This window comes from Antechinus flavipes, chromosome 2 (assembly GCF_016432865.1).
Source record: "Antechinus flavipes isolate AdamAnt ecotype Samford, QLD, Australia chromosome 2, AdamAnt_v2, whole genome shotgun sequence".
Lineage (NCBI taxonomy): Eukaryota > Metazoa > Chordata > Mammalia > Dasyuromorphia > Dasyuridae > Antechinus > Antechinus flavipes.
In genome coordinates, this window is record NC_067399.1 from 48,329,352 (window position 1) to 48,354,872 (window position 25,521).

The window sequence follows — 25,521 nt, forward strand, 5'->3', positions numbered from 1 at the left end:
TTTGTTCCAACTTTTCCCTTCCTTCTCCCCACCCCTTCCTCCAGCTAGCAGGTTGACCAAAACATGTTAAATATGTTGAACTATAAGTTAAATACAATATATGTATACATGTCCAAACAGTTATTTTGCTGTACAAAAAAGAATTGGACTTTGAAATAGTGTACAATTAGCCTGTGAAGGAAATCAAAAGTGCAGGCTGACAAAAATAGAGGGATTGGGAATTCTATGTAGTGGTTGACACTTGTTTCCCTGAGTTCTTTCTCTGTATGCAACTGGTTTAGTTCATTACTGCTCCATTGGAACTGATTTGGTTCATCTCATTGCTGAAGATGGCCAGGTCCATCAGAATTGATCATCATATAGTCTTGTTGTTGAAGTATATAATGATCTCCTGGTCCTGCTCATTTCACTCAGCATCAGTTCCTGTAAGTCTCTACAGGACTTTCTGAAATCATTCTGCTGGTCATTTCTTACCGAACAATAATATTCCATAACATTCATATACCATAATTTATTCAGCCATTCTCCAATTGATGAGTATCCACTCAGTTTCCAGTTTCTGGCCACTACAAAGAGACCTGCCACAAACATTCGTGCACATACAGGTCCTTTTCCCTTCTTTAAAATCTCTTTGGGATATAAGCCCAGTAGAAACATTGCTGGATTAAAGGGTATGCACAGTTTGATAACTTTTTGAACATAGTTCCAAATTGCACTCCAGTATGTCTGGATGTAGTCACAATTCCACCAACAATGTATCAGTGTCCCAGTTTTCTCATATCCCCTCCAACATTCCACATTATCTTTCCCTGTCATTCTCGCCAATCTGAGAGATGTGTAGTGGTATCTCAGAGTTGCCTTAATTTGCATTTCTCTGATTAATAATGACTTGGAGCATCTTTTCATATGGCTAGAAATAGTTTCAATTTCTTCGTCTGAGAATTGTCTGTTCATATCATTTGACATTTATCAACTAGAGAATGGCTTGGTTTCTTATGAATTCAGAGTCAATTCCCTATATATTTTGGAAATGATGCCTTTATCAAAACCTTTGACTATAAAAATGTTTCCCCAGTTTGTTGGAGGGAAGAGAATTTAGAATTCAAAATTAAAAAAAAACACAAATGTTAAAAATGTGAATTGTTTTTATATGTAATTGGGGGGAAAATAAAATATTAAATAAAAAAAATTAACTGACATTATGGATAAAAGGAGGGCACTGGAGACTGGAAGATATGAGTTCAAGACCCACTTCTTTTTGACAGACTCTAGCTACGTGTGCCCAGTCACTTAATCCTTCAGTGTCTAAAAGTGATTAAGTAACAGATTTAAGACTATATATTACAGAGGTTTATCTAAATAGATGGAAGAAAATCTTCACACCAATAAAATCACAAGTCTAGGAGAAAAAAGGATGCTCTGTGGATAATTATACATATTTTCAAACAATGTGTTTGTTTAAATAGAAATGATGCCCTTTTTGATCTAATTTGTCTTGTATAGCATTATATTTATGGAAATATGTATAGAAGAACTGCTCATGTTTAACATTTACTGGATTACTTGACATCTGGGGAGGGGGTGGAAGAAAGGGAGGGGAAAATTTTGGAACACAAGGTTTTGCAAGGGTGAACGCTGAAAATTGTCCATGAATATATTTTGAAAATAAAAATTTTAATTAAAAAAATAAATAAATAATAAGTTGACATCAGACAAATTGCATTCACCTCTTGGTTGCCTTATTTTCATTGATTATATTAAAAGCAGAGATTAAGGCTTATGTAAATTCTTTCCAATTCTACATTCTCTCCTCTCACTCTCAACCTTTATCATCTGGCTTCTGGCATTTATTCTGACATAATCATTTCATGGAAGCCACTTTCTCCAAAGATGCAAAATCCAGCGGCCTTTTCTCACTCATTCTCTTTGATCTCCTCTCTGCAGCTTTGATACTGTCAATCACCTTCTTAATATTTTTGGGACACCCCTCTCTGCTGGTTCTCTCACCAGCCAGCTTCTTCTATCTCCTTTGCCAGATCCTCCTACAGATCACCTCTAGCTGTACAAGTCCCTCAGGGATAGTCCTTTCTTCCTCCCTTACATCAGGGTCTATCCTTTCCTCCTCGTTTACACCAAGGTTTCGTCCTTTTCTTCTCCTCCTCCTTTATATCAGGGTCTGTTCTTTTCTCCTCCTTCTCCTTTATTTACATCAGTGTCCATCCTTTCCTCCTCCCTTATATCAGGGTCTGGTCCTTTTCTTCTCCTTCTCCCTTACATAAGGGTCCATCCTTTGCTTCTCCCTTACATCAGAGTCCTTTTCTTCTCCTTCTCCCTTACATCAGGCCCATCCTTTTCTTCTTCTCTCTTACATCAGGCCCATCCTTTTCTTCTTCTCTCTTACATCAGAGTCCCATCCTTTTCTTCTCCTTCTCCTTTACATCAGTGTCTGTCCTTTCCTCCTCCCTTATATATCACTTCGCTTGGGGACCTCATTAGCTCCCAGAGATTTAATTATCATTTCTTTGCTGATGATTCTCAATACTACTTTTCCTGAAACAATATGCTGACCTTCAATTTCATACCTTCAACTGGCTTTTAGACATTGAACTGTGAAGTAGACGACTTAAATTCAGTGAGTTTGTAACAACTCATTATTCTTCCTCCTCTCCAAACCTGCCCTGCCCATTTTCCCTCTCATGGCAAGAGGGCAAGGCTACCCTTCTGGTCATTCAGGCTCAGGGCCTGGGAGCTAAACAGCTAAGTGGTTCAGGGGATAGAGCCCTGGACTTGGAATCAGGAATGCGCACCTTCATCAGTTCAAACCTGGCCTCGGCTACTTCCTAGCTGTGTAATCCTAGGCAAGTTACTTCAACCTGTTTGCCTCAGTGTCTCCTCCTGTAAAATGAGCTGGAGAAGATGGCCAACCACTCCAGTATTTTTGTCAAGAAAACCCCAAATGGGGTCATGATCTGACCACAACAACAAAAACATCTCATTCTAACCAATTGTAAATAATATTAGGTAGTCAAATTTGAGTTAAAAAATTGAAGTTGTCAAGCCTCAAAGAATTTCTTTCATGAAAATGTAGCAAACTCATCATAAAACTCACAGGAAAATGGAAGGGTATGAATAGTATTTTATTCAATCTATTTTATGGAAAGATGGCTTTTAAATAATGGTCACTTAAATAACAGAAAGGAACACTGGAAGGCCAGAATGTGATACTTTCTCAATAAGGCAGAACTTTAGTAGAAAGACAGAGTTTTAACAACATAGGCAAGATTTCTTTTCTTAAAATACTAAGGAACACTTAGGAATTTTTTAAAAAACAGCTGTAAAAACTTGTTACCTTTCATACAATAAAATTGGATCATATAAACTTTCTGCTTCCTTTTCTTTCAAATATAGTCAAAAGCCAATCATTTCCTAAGAAGTTGCCCGTGTAATGAGTACGTTATGTGAAATTTAAAGGGGTCTGGTGGACTTTGATTACATGGAAATTAAGGGAGCTAGAGGAATGAAGAAGAAAGAATTTGTCAAAATAAGGCAGTCACACTTAAAGGTAATAAATAACCCAAAGGAGAGAAAACAGAAGGATGACAAAATTAGGAATCTTTATTCCCTCCTTTTAGAGCTCTCCATCTCTCCTATTTAATTCAGAATAAGAAATCCTATAAACTTTTTTTTTCCTTTACTCTTTTTTTTGGGGGGAGGAAGGGGAGAACAAGCAGAAATGAGTAGGTGAGAATGAAGTTCTCTCACATCTCCTCCCAGATCTACACTCAGACGAATCTGGCCATGTGTTTGACATCTCCCCAATTGCTAGGAGGCTCCACTCTGGGAAACTAGCAATTATGGTACATGAATATTTGAGGGGAACACTGAAGAATGCAATAATGGGACCTCCCAGTGCATGAGTATGTCAATAATTTAACCATATACAAATATCAGTAACATAGAGTTCCTAAAATAAATAATTTTTATTCCTTTCCCACAACTGAATATAGACCAGCAATTTGAATTAAGTAGAGAGGTAACTTAATGCCAAGAAGCTGTGGTAAACTGAAGAGTGGAAAAATACTTGCTTATGTCACAGACTACCCAACCAAGACAGATTAATGAATGGGCCTATGTTGCCCATTTCCCTACCTTGGCAGGTCAACTGAAAAAAGAACTTGCTCTCGTTTGAGGATCACTATTTTTAAATAAGTCTTAAGAATTCACAGTCTAAGTCTGTAGTAGGTTCATTTAGACTTTAGGAAGAAAATATTAACTTAATCCCTTATATAAAAGACATATTAGGGACAGCTGAATGGCATAGTGGATAGAGCACTGGCCTGGAGTCAGTAGGGCCTGAATTCAAATCTGCCCTTGGACACCTACCACCAACAAACTTGTGACCCTGGAAAAGTTACTTAACCTAAACTTCCTCACCAAAAAAAAAACAACAACAACAAAAAAAAAAAAACGAATAAATCATTCAGATCATGTAGTATCCCTGCCTGAAAGATTAGCAGAAGTTTACTAGCAAACAGACTTAAATTTTTTCATCTCTAAACAATGTGGTGTGTATGTGTGCATGTGTATGTGCATATATATATATATATATGTATACTTTCCCCACTCCTACATACATATGTCTGTATGTATGCAAATTATATATATATATACATACACACACACATGTCTACATATTAGCCTTTGCCCATTCCGGTGTGCATGTGTGTAAAAGAGACAGACAGACAGAGAAGGCAAACTTCTTAAAATCCAAAGTGTCATCATTTTGGAGGGGTTTTTGAGTATTAAAATTCCATATATAATGTTTAACACATATTGGATTCCTTGCCTTCTAGGGGAGGAGAGAAGGGGAAAGGAAGAACACAAAATTTAGTAAGGGTGAATGTTGAAAATTTATCCATGTATATATTTTGAAAGCAAAAAGCTTTAATTTTTTTTAAAAAAGAAAAATAAAATAAAACAAAATTCTACATATGAGACATAGACAAAGGTAGTGAGACCTTCTTATGACCAGAGAGGAAATTCTTGAGCAAACCCACGAGCATCATACTAGCCACAGGAACCAAACACACCCACCCTCTTTTGCCCTCCCTTTCCCAAGAATGAGAGAGTGATCCCTAATCTCCAACAGTCATGGCCCCCAACAGCAACCTTAATATAGCTTTTTAAGGTTACAAAGCACTTTACAAGAATCACCTCATCTGATCCTTCCAGAAGACAATGTTATGATTATCCCAATTTTGCCAGTGGGGAAACTAAAGCCATCCAGGGCTAAATGGTGCAGCCATTAAGTTCTGAGGTTGGATTTGAACTTGGGTCTTATCAGGTGTCTGCTAACAAACCAAGCCCAAACATAACACCATCCAACAGCCTTCCCTAAGTGTCAGGTGATTCAGTGATGTTCTGTTACTTCAGTTGTTCCCAAGGTTGCATGACCCCATCTGGAGTTTCTTTGGGGGAGGATCTCCAGCTCATTCTACAGATGAGGAAACCGAGGCAAACAGAATGAGATGACTTAACCAGGGTCCCACAGCAGGCCACTCCATACTGACTAATACTGCTTCCTTGGGGGTTTTTGCATGACTTGATGACTATACTTTAGGTTAATTAGAAAGCTGACCCAGCTTGGGAAGGAATTTGGAAAGGGAAGAGGAGAAGGGAAACAGCAGAAAGAAAAGACTACTGAACATATCTGTCCACAAACATGACTTGCATGCACTAGGTCGACAGCAATCACATATACTACTGCAAGTTTTTATAAAGGTAAAGAATTGTATTTACTCTATACTACGTCATGGAAAGACCATTAAGATCTATTTTGTTTCTCACTGCAGCAATCCAAAGGTGAGATATTGGCAGAGAAACAGGCCCTAATGCAGACATTCAGGACCCTGAACCCAAAGCCTAAGAAACAGCACAGAAACCACTGTGTCCCCAGACCACCAGCCTGCCCCTCGCCTAGGCTCCTGCTCCCAGCCTAGGCTCCCGCCCCCACCCTAGGCCCCCTGTCCTTAGCCTAGGCTGTGCTCCCCCTCACCATCTGCCACAGGGCAACAATCACAGCTACTGACCACCAGAACAGAAAGCTGGTGCTGGCCCAAAATCAGAAGTAGGCGGGATTTTACCGGTGCCACCACCAGCACAAAAGCCCAAACCCTAGGTCCTGCCCTCTAGCAGCCCCCAGTCTAAAGGGGGAGATGATGGAAACAAGCAAATAGACCAGAGAGAAAGAAGAGAAAAATAGAGACCATCCCAGAGGGAAGACAGGGAGCCTTTGGCTCAGGCTTGAAGCAGAGAGGAGCAGGGAAGGAGGGCCAGACCTGGGGTAGGTAGTCTGGTAGGAAGAGCTGCACCCCATGGTTACAGCAGGGGAACATCGGCCCTGGAGTCAGAGGGACTGCAATCAATCCAACTGCACAAGTATCCCAGGGCTTAGCTCAGTACCTGGCATACAATAAGTGCTTAATAAATGCTCATTCATTCATTCATTCCTTCCTTCATTCATTCCTCCTGGGATCTCTATAACCCTGTAAGGTGTGACCCTCAGTCAGGGTGCAAGTTCAAATTCTTTGGGAATCCTTGAGTAATTAACTCTCTACCACCAAACAGAGATTTTTGGGTTCCCATGCTTGAAGTAGCAATGCTAAATTAATTTGGCAGGTGGAGGACGGGAGATGTAGCTCAATGGCACAGGTGTGTTCAGACAGCCAAAGGTGGAGAAGTCTGCCACTGGAACAGATGGCATCTCATCCCCTGTGACTCCTCTGTGGCCGTTCCCTTACCCAGCGGCCACTGCTTCCTCTCTCAAGATTACCTGTCACCGACTGCACAAAAGTCTGGCAGGACTCGGCTCCCCATTCACAGTGTGGGTTTGCGAGGACTGAGGGGCCTTAGTTTGCACCACTCCCTACCCCAAACCTTTCATGCGTGCTTGGTACCTGGCCCTGAATCAGACCGCTACTTTCCCACCTCCACAGGAAGTATCAGAGATAACAAGGGCACTCTGGGGCATCTTGCTCACCAGTGTGGTGACCTTTCTGCTCTGCCACAAGTCTTCTATCTGTCTCTGGGCCCTACTTCCCTCGGCTGCCCTAATGCACTCCCCAAGCTTCTGTTTCCTTAAGGATCCAGGAGGAGCTGGACTAGAGCTCCCAGAGCCCTGCCAACTCTGCAGCCTAAGAGGGTGAGAAATGACAAATTTACAGCCATTATTCAGATGTTTCCATCTCAAAAATATTTAAAACATGTATTTTTTTCCTTTTTTAAACTTTTAGCTGAAGAAAAGCAGTAAGTAATAAACAGAGCTAAGAAGATTAACATTCCTTTCGGCTTTGCTCACCAAATTTAAGCCCAAGGAATTAGCAATTGTCCCTCCCCCAAAAAAAACTCCCAAATGTACTCCTTTTATTAAAGAATTAATGTCTAAATGGATGAAAGAAACATTTGGCTAAGCAATATTAAAGGATTTCCCTATGCTTTCGTTCATATGCTCCTTTCTGTCATTCATTGTTAATCCAATGGTGGTACTGAAATTTTAAAAAATCTCTTATAGGTAAACAATATATAGAAGCAACCGAGTCCAATATTCTGGTGACTGACAGAATCAAAACAAAAGCTCAGGGCAAGAACTCTCTATTCTACAAAAACTACTGGGAAAAGTGGAAAGTAGTCTGGCAGAAAATAAGATAAGCTCTATATAGATGCATATCTACATCACATATGTGTATTATAAACAAATTAGTTAAGTAAAGAAGAAATTATCTGTCAAATGACTGGAGGAAGAGATCAGGACCAAAGATGGAAAGAATCACAGAAGAAAAATGGGACAATTTTAATTACATAAAATTAAAGCAATCTTTGCACAAACATCACCAATGCTGCTCAAATTAGAAGATAAACATGTAAGAGAAAATCTTTGCACTGAATTTCTCTGACAAAGGTCTTATTTCTAAAAACACTAATGATAGTTCCCAGGAAGGATGTGGCCCTAACCCTAAAGCCAGTTGGCTTGGGGAGTGCAGTAGTTCAGGTAACAATCTGTGGGTCAATAATAACAGTTTCAGAAACAATGAGGTTTTATAACAGACCAAGTGTTGCCTCCAACTCTAAGACCACACCCCAATTCTATCTCAAAGCCATAAAATCTAACACATCAATGACATGAAGCACCTGACCATTTTCCTATAAATTTATCTTCTTGCTCTTGGTTCCTGGTTAAAATTCTTTTGAAACTTAGCCCACACCCTCTTCAACAATGAGATGAAACAAATCTGCTCCAATAGAACAGTAATGAATTGAACTAGCTACACCCAGCGAAAGAACTCTGGGAAATGAGTGTGAACCACTACATAGAATTCCCAATCCCTCTATTTTTGTCTGCCTGCATTTTTGATTTCCTTCACAGGCTAATTGTACACTATTTCAAAGTCTGATTCTTTTTGTACAGCAAAATAACTATATAAATATGTATACATATATTGTGTTTAACATATACTTTAACATATTTAACATGTATTGGTCTACCTGCCATCTGGGGGAGGGAGTAGGGGGAAAGAGGGGAAAAACTGGAACAAAAAGTTTTGCAACTATCAATACTGAAAAATTACCCGTGCATATAACTTGTAAATAAAAAGCTATAATAAAAATAAATAAATAAAAAGAAATCACAAAAAAAAAGGAAATAAAAAAAAAAGAAAAAACTTAATAGGTGTGTCAATTATAATAAACCTTGCCCCTTGAGTTGGAGATGGGTCCAAGCCTGCAAATTCTCTTGAGACACCTCCAGACACTGGTCTGGAACCCTAATCTTTTGGGGATCTCCTAATGTTGTGCCACAAATCCCTTTTATTGTCCTGACTCAGTTTCCCTAAATTGTCCTGACTTAGTTTCCCTAAATTGTCTTGCTTCAGTTATCCCCAATTGTTCTGCTCAATCCTACAACACCATCCTTCCCTCCTAATCATGATGATCCAGATAAGGACAAAGACTATCTTAGACATCATCAGAATGTTGGATGCCTCTCCCCATTCCAACCTATCAGAATATCCTTGCCTCCCCCCACCCTAACAGAACCAGATTGATAGTCCGTCCCACTCTCAGCGCTCTGACTCCGCCCCTGTCTACACCTGTAGCTGAGCCACCAGCATATATATATGTCACTGAGAACTTCCATTGGTTTCTGGATGCTTTGGACATCAGCCCTAGGGGCACCATGCCCCCAGCACAATCTCTCCCTTTCAAATATTACTAATCTCTATTATGCCTCAGTTTCTCCAGCATTACACTTTGAACCTCAACATGAGAACAGATTCAAATTTCTTAGGAAAAAACCCTAACTGATAAATGATCAAAGAATATGATACTAGCTTTGCTATCCTGGCAAGTCACTAATCTGAGTCTGCTCATTTCCTCATCCATAAAATAAAGCCATTTTTTGGCAATGGCATTTACCTCAGGACCAAAGGGAGGATTAAAGGAGGTAATGATAGTTCCTTTTGCCTTTTTTTTTTTTTTTTGATAATTGCTTTTTATTTTCAAAATACTTCTGGAAAACTGGTTTTCAGCACTCACCTTTAAAAACTTGTGTTCCAAATTTTCCTCCCTCCTTCCCCACTTTATGTCTCCCCTAGACAGCAAGTAATTTATAAGTTAAACAAGTGCAATTCTTCTAAACATATTTCCACATTTATCATGCTGCACAAGAAAAATCAGATCAAAAAAGGAAAAAAAAAAGTGAGAAAAAAAGAAGCAAGCAAACAACAAGAAGGGTGAAAATGCTGTGTTGTGCACCCCACTCAACCCTCTCAGTCCTCTCTCTGGATGCAGATGGCTCTATCACAAGGCCATTGGAACTGGCCCGAACTGGCCCCGCAGATAATGATTGTAAAGCACTTAGCACAGTGCTCACAGAAAGCTCTCAATAAAGTTCGTTATTATGACTATAGGAACAGGAAGAAATCCAAGCGACTAACAGCCCCATGAAAAAAAGTGCTCTCAATTACTAATGATCAGAGAACTACAGGTTAAAGTAACTCTGAATTTCCAGTTCAATGAATCAATAAATATTTATTAAACATCTGAGAAGAACCAGACATTGTTCTAAAAATTGGGAATACAAAACAAGGCTCTAAAGGAGCTTAAAAATCTAACAGAGAAAACAAGGTAAAAATGTGTTCAATAAGTTAGACACAGGACAGCCAGGAAGGCATTAGAACTAAGAGAGGTTAGGACATGCTTCCTGTACAATGAAGAACTTTGGTTAGGTAGCTAGGGGGCTCAACAAATAAAACAATAGGCCTGAAGTCCGTCAAATGCTACCTCAGACACTTATTAGCTGTGGACCCTGGCAAGACACTTGACCTTTACTTGCCTCATCCTCTTCATCCATAAAATGGGGATAATAGCACCTATCTCCAAGGATAATAATAAGGAATAATGTGAGGATTTAAAAAAAAAGTCGTGAAGCATTCAGCCCAGTGCGTTAAGGCTATAGAAAGACTGGCTGTTATTATTATTATTATTAGCTGGGATTTTAAAAAGCTAAAAGTCAGTAGGAAGATATAAAGAGAGAGAACAACCCGCATCCGGGGGACCACCAAATTGATGAACAACCAGGAGTCAGTATCACCAAACTGAAGAGGATATAATAGGGGGTAGTGTACAAGAAGACTGAAAACATGGGAGGGGGCTCTGAACACCAAACAGAAGCCTATTTGATCCTGAAAGCTACAGTGAGCCACCAGAGTTTACTTGGGGGGAGGAAAAGGGAGGAGGAGGTCACAGACCTGGGCTTTAGGAAAATCACTAGGGTGGCTGAGAGGATGGACCTCAGACCCAGATGAAAAGGATGAAAAAGAAACAAGCAGATTGTGGGAAAACACAATCCATGGCGGGTACAACTGTGAATTAGTCCTGTCTTCCTGGAAAGCAACGTGGCACCCCACCCAAACATATATGTATATGTGTATGACTAAATGAGTGTACATGTGCACATGTGTGTGACCATACACACCTGCACACATATAGTGCGGCCACACACCTGTGTTTGACTGCATGTGCACATGTATGTATATGGGTGGTTCAGGGTATCATGTGACTATACATGTCTGCATGTATGTTTTGTGGTGGCACCTGTGTTTGTGTCTATATATGTGCGCATACATGTGTGGTTGTATATTTGTACATATATGTGTAAATGACTATCTTGCATGTGTATTGCATGGCTAGGTATGTGTATGTGTGACTATGTGTGGATCTCTGTGTGTATGCACACATGTGAGAGTATGTGTGTACAAGTGCACATATCGGTGTGACTGTACATGTGTATCTGTTAAGGCTCAGAAGGGACCCCAAACTTTGGGGTCACAGACCGGCGCCACGAGGTATCTCAGAAGAATTTGCCGGCTTGAACCCATATCCAAGCCAAGGAGCAAAGCTTATTGTCATTGTAAGGCCAACTGAGGCGGGATAAAGTCCAAAGAATTTTAGCCCCGCCTGAGCCACTGAGATGCAGTGGCTCCTACTGTGGCGCCTACAGGTGGGACTGAGGAGGTCTCAGGAATTTGCTAACACTGAGCAGCAGACCTAGGCCTATGCTAAGGGCAGAGACTTTAAATCATTGACCAGTCAACAGTATTCTAAGGTTAAGAGAGTCTCAGGATCCCTAAAGTCTAAGGGAAGAAATATTCTATTCCTAGGCCAGAAGACTTTTACAATCATTGACAGACAAATGAATAGTACTCCAAGGTTGGAGAGGAGGAGAAGACCCTGGGGATTCCAGATTCCAAAGTCAGAAGACTTCAGAATCACTGACAGATTGTTAGAACAAAAGCACCCCAAGGTCAAGGGACCTTAAAATTATTGATGTGTCGGGGCAGCCAGGTGGTGCAGTGGATGGAGCACCAGCCCTCAAGTCAGCAGGACCCGAGTTCAAATCTGACCTCACTTAACACTTTCTAGCTGTGTGACCCTGGGCAAGTCACTTAACCCCAATTGCCTCAGCAAAAAAAATAAATTTATTGCTGTCTCCCCTAAATAAGCTATATTCCATCATATCTGTATGTATATATGAGCATGACTCTATAACTGTATGTATATATGTGTATGACTACATATGTATACTAATATATGTGTGTGTGTTGAGTGTTTACTACACCAGAAAAATGGAGATCACTTCAAAGAAACCTGGGAAGACTAATGAACTGAAGTAGCCTAAAATAAGCACAACCAGGCAAACAGCTATTATAGTAACAAAAACATTGTAAAGATAAAACTTAAAGGACTTAAGAACTCTAATCAATTATAATTCCAAAGGACTCATAATGAAACATACTACCCATCTTCACACAGAGGGGATAGACTTGAGTACATGTGAGTTTATTTTTGTTTGGGGAGGACCTGGCCCATGTAAGAATTTACTCATGTTTATTTTTCTTGACATCTTGATTTTTGTTTCTATGTTCTCAATTGGGGGACAGGGAGTATGGGAAGGAAAATGTGGACATGAAAATAAAATAAATTTGACTCTAGAAAAATTCTCACCTTTGTATATTATTCTACATTTAAAAGCATTTTTAAAAAAAATCCATCCCCCATTAGATCAATGGGCAAAGGAAAGGAACAGAGTCCATCAAATGGCAAAAAAAAAAGTGTTCAAGAGTAAATGTTGGGAAGGAACAAAGATTTACTGCTAGTGGAGTTGTAAAGTAGTCCTGCCATTCTGAATTTTACCTGCTAGTTCTGTATGAGACTAAACTGCAGAGCCTTTTTGACTCAGCAATTCTACTTCTAAATATATATTCCAACAAAGTTCAAAATAGAAACAAAGATTCAATATAGACCATAATATTCCTAGCAGCAATTTTTGTGATAGCAAAAAAAAAAAAAAAAAAAGAAAGAAAGAAAGAAAATAGATTATGTGCTCATTTACTGGCGAATGGGCAAAAAAGCTATGGTATGTGAATACAACACAATAAGATAGTACAGCAAGAAAGAATAGGAAGAATTCAGAGAAAGATTTGTCCATATGGATGCAGAGTAAAAGGAGTAGAATCAAAACAACAATATTCATAATCACCTACAACAAGGTCAATTAAGAGATCACTAAAAGTAAATTGAGCTTGAGTAATGGAAGAACCAATGAAATACATTCTACCCTCCAAAGAAGATCATAAGGTAACATACCTTTCCTCCTTCGGGCAGAGAAGTAGAGAACTATTAAAGTCAAGGGTCAAAGTTTCTGAATCAGAGATTTTTGTTTAATTGTTTTTCTTTGCCTAGAGTAAAGGTGCAAACCAGAGGAGGTAGGATGCAAATAATTGGACTATGAAGTATAGTCAAAAAATAACTCATTTAGCAAAAAAAAAAAAAAAAAAAAAAAAAAAAAAAGCTAGCAAATACTATTTTACCACTTCTCTCCATCTTAATTTCCTTATTTTCATGAGGAAATAAATTATTTTTATGAAAAAAAGATATAAAGAGATCCGTAACCCTATAAAATATGTAAATATTATTTTAAATAAAAATAAATTTATAATCACCTTTTTTAAAAGTAGCTAACAAGCAACGGTTAAAATTTACAATGGAGTTCTTGGGCCAGATAATTGAAGTTATTATGTTATTATCACTAATAAAATCTTCAGGGGAAAGCAATATTTTAGCTAGAAAGCCCTACATTTAGTTCTGAAAGAAAACTAGCCTTCTCATCAGAGAAATCATCATATTGCCTTTGAAAGTTGTGAATCCATCATACATCCTAAAACCCAATTCACAGGATACCTGTAAACTGGTAGAAGTCCTTATTTAAAATGGTTTCTTGAATATGCAAGTTTTTTCTTTAAAGAATAAGGCATCATATAAATTACTTTCTCATCATCAGATGCCCCCTAATTAAAGCTATCTGGAAAAGCAGCCCTTTCCAGCCCTAATAGTTAAGCTCTTCTGCCTAGCTTCTCTGCAGAAGGGAACCACTGTTCTGACTCCAAGGAGCAAGAGCTCCTTCCATTTCTCTGATCTTCCTCCAATATGTCTCTTGGAACATCTCCATCTCCCTCAGGCTCAGCCCCAGGAGCTGCCTCCTCCAACAGACCGGTCCTTCACCTCCAGAGCCCCTGTATCACCCGAATAAAGGTTAGCTCCTCCAAGGGAAGGACTGTTTGTTCCTCTCTCTGAAGGTCCATCTCCCAGCAGAGGGCCTGGCCCAAAGCAAGAGGATTAACAGAAGCTTGTTGATTCATGGCAGGTATAATATTTCCAGTTTGCCTTTGAATCCCCAGGGCCTAGTCTAATACCTCTCCTCTAGCAGGCCATCACTAATGCTGGTTGATTAAGTGAGCATCAAAGTGGGACTTTAAATCAGAATACATTTGCAACATATAATGTACTACAATCATGTAAAAGAACTTATGCAGCAAGATGGTACAGTAGAAAGCTGCCTCAGTTTCCCCATCGGTAAAACATGCTGGAGAAGGAAATGGCAAACCACTCCATTATCTCTGCCAAGAAAGCCCCAAATGGGGTCAGGAAGGCTAAGTGACTAAAATGACTGAACACCAATAAAAGAATTTATACCCATTTATAAATCTCTCTGAAGAAGTTCTACGGCTTTTCCTTTGTGTCCCTCTTTAATTAGCTGTTAAACTAGGCCACTTGAGTAAGAATATAGTCCATGGGGACTCTGCTTCCTATTTCTTTCCTAGAGGCAGAAGTAAGAACAATAGGTAGGAAGTCCAAGGAGGCAGCTCCAAGCTAGATTTAGCCAAGTCAGAAGCACTTATTAAGAGGCTCCAAGTAGCCAGGCCCCAGGTTAAGAGCTGAAGGAGAAAACATTCCTACAATGAAAGCAGCTCCCAAATGGAATGGGTGGGAAAGGACCCTCCCCGGGGGTCCTCAGAGACTGGTTAGAAAACCACTTGTTGGCCATTAGGGGAATTTCTTTCCCTTAGCCTGGGTTGGACTCCTACCCAGTTCTGAAGATCGGTCCTTTTCTGAGTCTGCTCAAGTATCTACACCAGCATTCGGCTGACAGCCTTCCCACATGAAGCTGACTACCTGCCAGCTCATTCCTTGCTGATCACATGCATGGGCAGATCTTTCCTCATCCTTCAAAAACCTTCCCTCAAGCTCTCCTATCTTTCCTCCCTTTCAAAACTCCTAGAAAAAGCTGTCAACCAATTCCAAGACTCATGGAAGACGCTACCAGAGAAAGAACTATGGAGTCTGCATGCAACCAAAGCATACAATTTCCACTCTTTTGGGTTTTTTCTTTCTCGTGGTTTTTTTTCCCTTTTGTTCTGATTCTTTTTTCACAATATGACTAATGTAGAAATATGTTTTATATGACTGCATACTTTATGTATAACCTATAGCAGATTGCTTGCTGCCTTTGGTGGGGGAAGGGGAAGAAAAAGGAGGGAGAAAAAAATTTAGAGCTCAAAATAACATAAAAGTAAATGTTGAAAACTATCTTTACATCTCATTGGAAAAAATAAAATATTACTAAGTGGCAAGAAAATTTTAAAAAGAAAGCAAAAGCTGTGTACAAAAATTGCTTCTACTGGGTCTCTTCTTTATTTCTCTACCCCCTTACAAAATGAAACTGCTCTTTCTAAAGTTACCAAGAATGTCTTGTTTTAACAATTATCAAAGTCTGCCTTTTCAATCACCACTATACAGTTCCATATAGCTAGAGAATCTGTCACAGTACATGATGAAGATACTGACCTGCATATGGGTTTTCTTCTCAACTTCCCCATTTCTATCAAGGAGAACAATCTGCCTTCTGAGGCTAAAAATCTTAAAGTCATTCCATAGTCAATCTTCCACACAAGCCAGGCCCTCATAACTTCACACTTCTATCCAGAGCACTATCTAAAGGTCAGCTACACAATTCTCACACGAAGAAATTGAAACTATTTCTAGCCATATGAAAATATGCTCCAAATCATTATTAATCAGAGAAATGCAAATTAAGACAACTCTGAGATACCACTACACACCTGTCAGATTGGCTACAATGACAGGGAAAGACAATGTTGAATGTTGGAGGGGATGTGGGAAAAAAGAGACATTAATACACTATTGGAGGAATTGTGAACACATCCAGCCATTCTGGAGAGCAATTTGGAACTATGCTCATAAAGTTATCAGACTGTGCATACCCTTTGATCCAGCAGTTTCTACTGGGCTTATACCCCAAAGAGATACTAAAGAAGGAAAAAGGACCTGTTTGTGCCAAAATGTTTGTGGCAGCCTGTTTGTAGTGGCTAGAAACTGGAAAATGAATGGATGCCCATCAGTTGGAGAATGGCTGGGTAAATTGTGGTATATGAATGTTATGGAATATTATTGTTCTGTAAGGAATGACCAGCAGAATGAATACAGAGAGGACTGGCGAGACTTACATGAACTGATGCTAAGTGAAATAAGCAGAACTAGGAGATCATTATATACCTCAACAACGATACTGTTTGAGGATGTATTCTGATGGAAGTGGATCTCTTCACTAAAGAGAACTTATTCAGTTTCAATTGATCAAAGATGGACAGAAGCAGCTACACCCAGAGAAAGAACACTGGGAAATGAACATAAACTGCTTGCATTTTGTTTTTCTTCCCAGGTTATTTCTACCTTCTGAATCCAATTCTCCCTGTGCAACAAGAAAACTGTTTGGTTCTGCACACATATATTGTATCTAGAATATACTGTAACCTATTCAACATGTAAAGGACTGCTTGCCATCTGGAGGAGGGGGTGGAGGGAGGGAGGGGAAAAATCGGAACAGAAGTGAATGCAAGGGATAATGCTATAAAAAATTACTCTGGCATGGGTTCTGTCAATAAAAAAAAATAATAATAATAATAATAAAAGGTCAGCTACAGTAGACTAAGTTCTGGGTCCAGACCCTAGCTATGGGACTCTGGGCAGGCTACTTAATCTCCCTCCCCTGCTTCAATTTCTTCAACTGTAAGATGGAGATATTGAAGTGAGCACCTCCTTTCTAGGGTTGGGATGACAGAATGAGATAACATTTGAAAAGCCCTTAGCGTACCTCCTGGTACACAACAGGTGCTCTATAAATGCTACTGATTCTTGTTGTCAAACCTAAGACAATGCCTCGTATCCCCAGGCCCAGGACCCCAGTGATTTTCCCCCAAATACTCCTCTGCTTCCTCCTAATAAAGAATATCAAGTTCAAAGTCCCTTCCTGGTTCTGTCCTACATTGGGTCATTAATCCCCAGTGTCATATTCAGGCTCCTTGTCGCCCCCACAGCCACAGCTCAGCCTTGCCCGAGATCCTCTCCTGCTCGGCAGCTCTAGTCACATCCCTGACCTCCTGTCCCACGTGCAGCCAGGACCGCACGATCGAAGACTGGGTTTTCCTCTTCAATTGGATTTCTTCTTGGATCCCCTACAAGACCTAACAAAAAAATAACCCAGAGTGCCCAAAGAAGCATTCAGGAGATCTGGGTCTCAGTCTGAGTGCTCTCCTGGCTTTGGCTTATGGTGAGCACAGATAGCAGGCCCGGGCTCAGGTTCCTGCTTGTGATGCTAACCACAGCATTGAGCAATTCCCTTTAATCTGAAGTCAGACAACTCTTACTCCCAAATCATATAACTCACATCTAGCACTTCGCGCCAGGGACTAACCACATCAGGAAATCACAAATACTTCACCCTGACGTGACCTTGGACCTGGCTTTCCATATCCTTAAATAAGGACCACACTTACTTTACTGAAAAAAGGGGCATCTATTCGATGAATCAAGCAGCTTTTATTAACTCCTATGTGCCTCATACTGTACCAGGAATTGGAGACAGGGTCATGGAGAGAAAAGCAGGACTGAACATGGCCTCTTCAGCCATCAACCTTTTTGTTTTTAATATTTAGCTTATTTCTGGTTATGCGTGTATATTTCTTAAATACACATTTCTTTGTAAATCAAGTTGAGAGAGAAAAATCAGAACAAAATGGGAAAACCCTGGGAGAGGGGAAAAAAAAACAGAAAAAAGAAGTGAACATAGCCTGTGTTTATTTATATTCAATCTCCATATGACTCTTTCTGCAAGGATGAATGTGACAAGCGTGCTAGCACCCAGGACACCCCAGAATCAGCCGGAGTCAGGATAAGCAAAAGTCCTTGGTCTTTAGGGATAGAAGTGAACAGGATGGAAGCAGAATCTTCACAACCGCCTTCTTCCTCGTCCACCAAATTCTCTGTATACACCAATCATCGAGCCAGCACAGGATAGTGGGAAGGGCCATTTTCCAAGCATAACCCATAGAGTAGTGTCCAATTGGTAGTTAGCCTCAAGTGCTCGGCTGTCCTGATCTCAGTTTTCAGCCCTCTACAGATGAATGTTGAAAACTATCTTTGCATGTATTTGGAATAAAAGGCTTTTTTTTTTTTTTTTTCTGAAGCAATTGGGGTTAAGTGACTTGCCCAGGATCACATAGCTAGGACGTGTTAAGTGTCTGAGACCAGATTTAAACTAAGGTCCTCCTGACTTCAGGGCTGGCTCTATCCACTGTGCCACCTAGCTGCCCCAAAAGCTATTATTTAAAAAAAAAAAAAAAAAGCATAGCAAAACAAAGCTGTATCCAAAAGCATATGTCTCACTCTACCCCTCTGGCTGGTAGCAGGTCTCATCGTCATTCCCATTCTCATCGGTCAGCCTTAATAAGTTGTTTTGCTTTACATGCCTTGTGCTCACTGTGTAAACTGTTCTCCTGGTTCTTTCTACTTCACTTTATATCTGGTTATATGAATCCCTCCAGATTTGAATCCCCTTCTGTCATTTCTTACAGTACAACAACATTCCATGTTATTCATAGACCATAATTTGTTTGACCTTTCCCTAATTTGTGCAACTACTATATTTTTGACCATTGGAGTCCTGTCTATTATCTTTCTGAAGTACATGACTACTCGTGGTTTCATTGTATCAAACATACATTGTATTTTTCATTATTTCAAAACTACTGCCCCTAATGACAGCACATCAATGAATTGTGCTAGGATAATTATGCAATTTCAAACATCTCTACCTATCTACCTACCTACCCTATCCCACCCCAGTGAAAAATGTATAAAGTCTATGTTCTATAATTAAAATCGGGGAACTGCAACTTGAAGTATATCCCCTGATTTTAACTGTTTTTGAGAAAGGAAGCATTCAAAGAGACAATTAACCAAGACACTGCTTATTTTTTTTTTATGTTTTTCTAATATTTGGAGTTTAGAGAAGCCAGGTGGTACAGTGAATGCTAGAATCAGGAAGACCTGAGTTTTCAAATCCAGCCTTAGATGCTAGACACTCAGTCTAGCTGTGTGACCATGGGCAAGTCACTTCACCCTGTTTGCCTCAGTTTCCTTATATGAAGCTGGAGAAGGAAATGGCAAATTACTCCCAATATCTGCCGAAAAAATACAAATGCAGTCCATCATGAAGAGTCACACAACTGAACAATGTTTATTGAATGGGTGTTAGAACTACTACTAAAATAGTACACCTTCTTTCCAAAATCTGAGCATTGGGGGTTGAAAAATGAATGGCTGCTAATGCAACAAACTGCAGATGAAACTGAACTAAAATTTTCTATTAAGTCGCATCCCTCCCACCCTTAAAGTCTATTGCCTTCTGTAGAACTGGTTAAGTTTTATACCAACATATATCATCATTCACAGGACTTAGGTTTAGTGAGGTAAGGATGCTTAGGGATCTTCCTAGGCCAAACATTTCATTTTACAAATAAAGCAGCTGAGGCCTGGAGAGCTACTGGCCTAGCTGGGCTTTTAAACTCAGATTCTCAGATGTCTAAATGGCCCTTTAAAAATACAGTATTTGTAAAAAACAAACAAACAATAGAAGGGCCTTTAGTCATTAATAATTACAAATAGATGATTGGCTGAATAACATTACACCAGGTTTTCACCAACATAATATTAAATATTAACAATATCATAATATCACAAAAATGTTACTTATCAGGGTAGCATAATACAGGGGATGACTAATAGATCTATTTATTCTAAAATAAGTAATTTAAAAGATTTTAGATGAGAAGTGATTTTTTTTTAGAATCACCTCAAAGTAATATTTTTGGCCATATAGGAAACCTCAACTAGACTGCTCCCATATTTATTTGTACAGTGTTCCTGACCTTCTCAGATCATTCTTTGGTCTACTGTTAAGATAGGTCTAACTGTTAAGAGACTTTTAACTATATCAACCCATAAGCTTTTCTCATCCAATACCAGGATACTCCTTAAATCTCATACAAAAAGCAACCAAACTAAATAAACATCTAATAGATGGCTAGAGAACCTTACTGAAGAGACTCATTTACATCTACAATTAACATTCCTATCAATCTCCCTCCCCCCCCCAAAAAAAAAAAAATCATTTCAGTTCCTTCTGGGGGAGAGCTACAAACAAAAGTCTTTTTTTAAAAGTTAGTTTATGTTACAGATCTTGAGGTTGTCAGTGATAATGTTCCTAGGAGTGAATATAAATTTACTCTCATTGGAGAGTCAAGGCTCCACCACCTAAATATGGAGATGAAGAAAGAGATATAAAAGAAAAAAGTGGGAAAATGATGCTGAGAATTCAGAACAGAAGCACAAGTATGGTTGTACTATAAGAGACTTTCTGAATAAAAAGTAAATAAGTCAGAAAAAAAGAGAAAGGATCCCGAATTTGAGAAAGTGGCAATGAACCCAAACTCCTTGACATTTTATTCTCACTTCAACCATTCATAAGAGCCTATTTTGGTCATATATATACTCTACACCAAAATAATCATTTTAATACTAGTTTATTCATCAATACAAAAAAAATCTAGAATAAGTGTAACCTTATTATAGTGTTGTTTTATTTCTTTTTGATTGTTAGCAAATATTGCATAAGTTACTAAACTGCAAAATCAAACGAAGAAGACAATTTGGATACTTTTTCCACTTTATCAAGGATAAGTTCATAAATCAAAAAAAAAAAGTTTTAATTTAGGTTTATTTAACAAAGTCATATCATAGGGTGGCTCAGTGGATAAAGTCCTAATATATTTACTTATTTATGAAGACGTTTTCTTCTCCAACAAAATTTAAGTTCCTAGGTGGTAAAAAAACACTTTTTTTCTCTCAGAATCTCCAGCAGCCAGTACAATGTGGATTCAATACATGCTTAACAAATGCTTACTGAATCAATGAATAAAAAGATTAATTCAAATATTTCTATATAAATTGATCCTCTTCATTAAAATCCTCTCGATGGGTCACTTCAACATACATATCACACCTCTTCCTGGAAGCAGGGGTTTTCAGCCTTTTTTTGTGTGTCAAGGATTCCTTTGGTAGCCTGATATAGTCTATATATTCTTTCACAAAATGTTTTTAAATGTATAAAGTAAAAAACCAGAAGATTATGGAGAAAACTAATTATATTAGAATAAGGATGTATTTTTTCCATCCAAATTCACAAAACTATTACAATCTATCCACAGATCTCTTAAAAATCCCTACTTAAAAGAATCATTCCATTTCTTCCTTATTTTTGAAACATGCCAGATTTTTTTTCAGTCCAGTCCTGTAATTTCATCAGTATGGGGAGATCTAGGTATGGAAATTTTCTTCCATTAGGCAAATCTGTAATAAATTTATCTGTTAACAAATCTTAATTGTGAGACATTAAACGACTTGCTCATAGTCATACAATTACTTTGTTTCAAGAGGAATGACTTGAATCCAGATTTTCCTGACGCTAAGACAGACCTTTCCTGACTCTAAGACAGGCCTTCTATTTTCTGTGCATGCTGCTTCTAAATTCCAGATAAAATTTATCACCTTAATTCTATATACAATCTTAGTATTAGAAGGTCATTTTATCTAATCCATAATTAAATCAGCTTACCCTCCACTTCCAAGACCTCTAGTGAAAGGAAATCTACCTTCCAAGTCTACATCGGACAATTAAAATTATTGGGAAGTTTTCCTTTAGATTAGGCCTAAATCTGTCTTTTTATTAGACCTACTTTTCCTTGTTTTGCTTTCTGAAGACAAATGGAACCAGTCTAATTCTACTTCCATATGTGAGACCTTCAAATAGTTATAAAGATATCACACAATCTTTCTTTCTTTCAAAGGATCTCTAAGGGTAAATTCTCAAGGTCCCTGACCTTATTGGTGGCTTTTCTCTGGTTGCTCTCGAGTTTGTCGATAAATGTGGTCTTTGCTCTCCAAGTTTGTCAATAAATGTGGTCTTTCCTAAAATATGGTACCCAGAACTGATCACCATACTTTAATTGGCATCTAAATCTAAATGACTAAAGTGGATAGTCAGACTCCCATTTTCTGACATTATACCTCTCAATATTGTAAAACCACAAAGTCTGTTGCACTGCTGACTCATTTTGAACTTCTTAAGTTTTACTTTCACAAGTTTTATGCAAAGTCTACTGTACTCATTTGATTACATATGCACTATGTTTAAACTGCATGTGACTCTTTGGATCAAATATAAATTGACAATGATATATGTAAATAATGAGTAAGGATAAGAATTACACATACATGTGATTTCATTGTTTTAGAAAACCTACAGTGACTAACTTCCTCTACTAGAACAGGTCAGCACCTTTTTTGCAATTTATTGTATTAAGAGTTGCCTGAAGCACGGAAAAGTCACATAGCCAAGGGTCATAGAAGTCTTGTCAAAAGGATGGATTTCAACCAGGTTTTCCAGGTTTGGGGGGCTAGTTTTTTATCCACTAGTGCAGGCTGCATTTCATAAGTAATATGTGCATTTAAAGTTTAACTTTGAATTTTCCAGTCTAACATTGAATTTAGTTTTACCATTTTAAGTTTCTAATTTAAAAAAAAAAGTCTCTAAAAAGAAAGACTGGCACCAAACTTTTGTAAACTAAACAAAAGAGACAAAACTCTTATCTTGGCAATAAACCTTTAAACTCAAGCGTGCCTTCATTGTAAATTAAGGCTCATTAACTAAACAAACTTGCCTTTTCAGCCTTCTACTCTCAATAAAGAACAATGATCTAGTTGGGTTGTTGTTGAGAACCAATGACGGCTTAAATTCCCATAAATTAATTAGCATTTTGGTGGTAAGCCCAAATGTACAGCAAGCATGGGTTTTTGTTTGTTTGTTTTTAAAACCATCCAGGGAAGTGAGGAATAAGAAAAGAAGTCGGTTGCAGTCTGGTACTTCTCCAGTTAAATCCAATAGGTGTCATACAAGGAGAATGCCAAACCTTAAGAAATGATGAAAAAGTATCCCACGGAAACATTTAGAAGTTCCCGTCTTGCCCCAAATAAACCTGAATGAAACCTTTCGGGGCTATAAATCATTTCGGCTGTTGCTTAACTTTTCCAGCAAGAGTCATCGAGGTTTCCCAAATGCCCAGATGGTGACCAGAAACCTACTTTCACTAGGCAGAGGGTTCCCGCCTGGTAGGAGTTCTAGGGGAGACAAGCGAAACAGAATCTTGGACACCACAGGCAGAGGGGAGGAGGGCAGGAGGCCGAAGCCAGGCTCTACTCCAGCGGAGGCTCTCCCAGTCCCATGCTAGTCTCACCACCCCCGCCCCGACCCCACTCGCTTTCCAGCAGCACCTCCTAGTCAGCTCGCCAGTGTAGCTTCCCCCGATCCCATCCCTCTCCAAAGCCTGTGCTCGCCTCCCCCAGGTTCCCACTCACTTTCCAGCAGTATCGCTTAGTCCGCTCGCTTCAACTCGGTACACCCAGTCCGGACCTGTCCCGTCCCTCGCCAAGTCCGTGCTCGTCTCCCCCAGATCCCCACTCTCCCTCTAGCAGGACCTCCAGGCCAGTTCACTTCAGTGCGTCCCCCTCCCCCCAGGCCCTCTCCAAAGCCCGTGCTCGCCTCCTCCCAAGTCCCCACTCACTCTCCAGCAGCACTCCTTTGCTGGCTCGCTTCAGCGACCGTTCCTCAAGTTCAGTCCCTCGTTAAATCTCTTGCTCGCTCCCCGTCCCCCCTGCCCCGGTCTGCACTCTCCCTCAAGCAGCACCTCCTAGCCGGCTCCCTGAAGCCCACGGCTCGCCTCTCCCCGGTCCCCACTCACCCTCCAGCAGCACCTCTTTGCCGGCTCTCTTGAGCGCCTGCACGGCCTGGTCATGGGTGGCCTGGCGCAGGTCGGTCCCGTTCACCGACAGGATGGCGTCGCCCAGTCGCAGCGCTCGGCTCTGGTCGGCCGCCAGCCCGGGGAAGATCTTGGAGATGAGGATCGGCATCCGGTTCTCGCGGCCGCCCTTGATGCTGATGCCCAGGCCGCCCGCCTCCTGCTTCACCACCCGCACGCGTCGCACGGGAGGGGAGCCCCCGGCCGCGGCCCCGGGAGGGCTGGGCGGGCCCAGGCCGCGGCTCGGGCTGCCGGGCAGCGAGTCCCCGCCGCTGCCGCTGCCGCCGCCGTTGGGGAGGCCGTTGAAGGCGGCCAGCGCCGGCCCCAGCGGGGGGTCTGTCTCAGCAGCCGCGTCCCCAGTCAGGCTCAAGCTCTCGCCGCTCAACTCGGCCACCACCCGCACCCAACGCTCCCGCAGCAGCAGCTCCACCAGCCCCGCTTTGGTGGCCCTCGTCCACACCGCCATGGCCGGCCCTGGTCCCGCCGCCGCCGCCGAGGCCAGCCTCATTCCAGACCGGGAGTCCCGGCGCTTCCCCCTTCCCGCCTGCGGGGGCGAGGCCCCGCCCCCATGCTCGAGAATCCATTATTCATGAGCGGCCCCTCCCACTCCTTTTACCGCGGGGGCGGGGCCGCTTCCGGGAAGGGGGGGGGGAGCTGACTCTGGCTTGCGGGGGAGCCGAAACTGCCGCGATCTCCAAGCGCAAGGTCACATCTGGGAGGTTGTTTAGAGAATCCAAAAAGTCGGGACTGGGGCAGCTTAGAACCAAGTGTCTCAGCCGGGAGGGTGCTTGGGGAGCCCGGAAGGTCTGGTCTGGGGAGGCGCTTAGGGAGCCCGGAAAGTCTGGGCCGGGGCAGCTTAGAACGTAGTGCCCCGCTGGGAGAGAGCTTAGAGACTCCCCTTAGAACCAAACGTCCCAGCTGGGAGGGCACTCGGGAGCCCGGAAAGTCCGAGCCGGGGCAGCTTAGAACAAAGTGTCCCACTGGCAGGGTGTTTAGAGAACCCGGAATGTCTGGACTGGGGGTGTTTAGAACAAAGTGTCCCAGCTGGGAGGGCACTCGGGGAGCCCGGAAAGTCTGAGCCGGGGCAGCTTAGAACCAAACGTCCCAGCTGGGAGGGCACTCGGGGAGCCCGGAAAGTCTGGGCCGGGGCAGCTTAGAACGTAGTGCCCCGCTGGGAGAGAGTTTAGAGACTCCCCTTAGAACAAAGTGTCGGTGCCGAGAGGCAGCTTAGAGAGCACTCTGCCAGTTTGAGGGAGAACTTAGAACGGAGAAAGTCAGAGCTGGGAGGGAGCCTGGAACACAGGGCCAGGGTGGGAAGAGAGCTGAGAACATGGAATGTTAGGTTGGGAGGACACGG

At 40.9% G+C, this 25,521-nt stretch overlaps 1 protein-coding gene across 2 annotated transcripts in view; it reads right to left on the reverse strand.

Annotated features, from left to right (window-relative positions):
* Positions 1-25,040, reverse strand: part of SNTB2 (syntrophin beta 2) — a 116,033-nt gene extending 90,993 nt beyond the window's left edge. Inside the window, exon 1 of one of the 2 annotated variants that reach the window (XM_051974717.1) lies at positions 24,108-25,038. In XM_051974717.1, the coding sequence (XP_051830677.1) occupies positions 24,108-24,672 (565 nt within the window). In that variant the 5' untranslated portion in view covers positions 24,673-25,038. Of the gene's footprint in view, positions 1-24,107 lie in introns of both variants that reach the window. The other variant, XM_051974718.1, reaches the window with a different exon arrangement.
* Between the last annotated feature and the right edge of the window lie 481 nt (positions 25,041-25,521).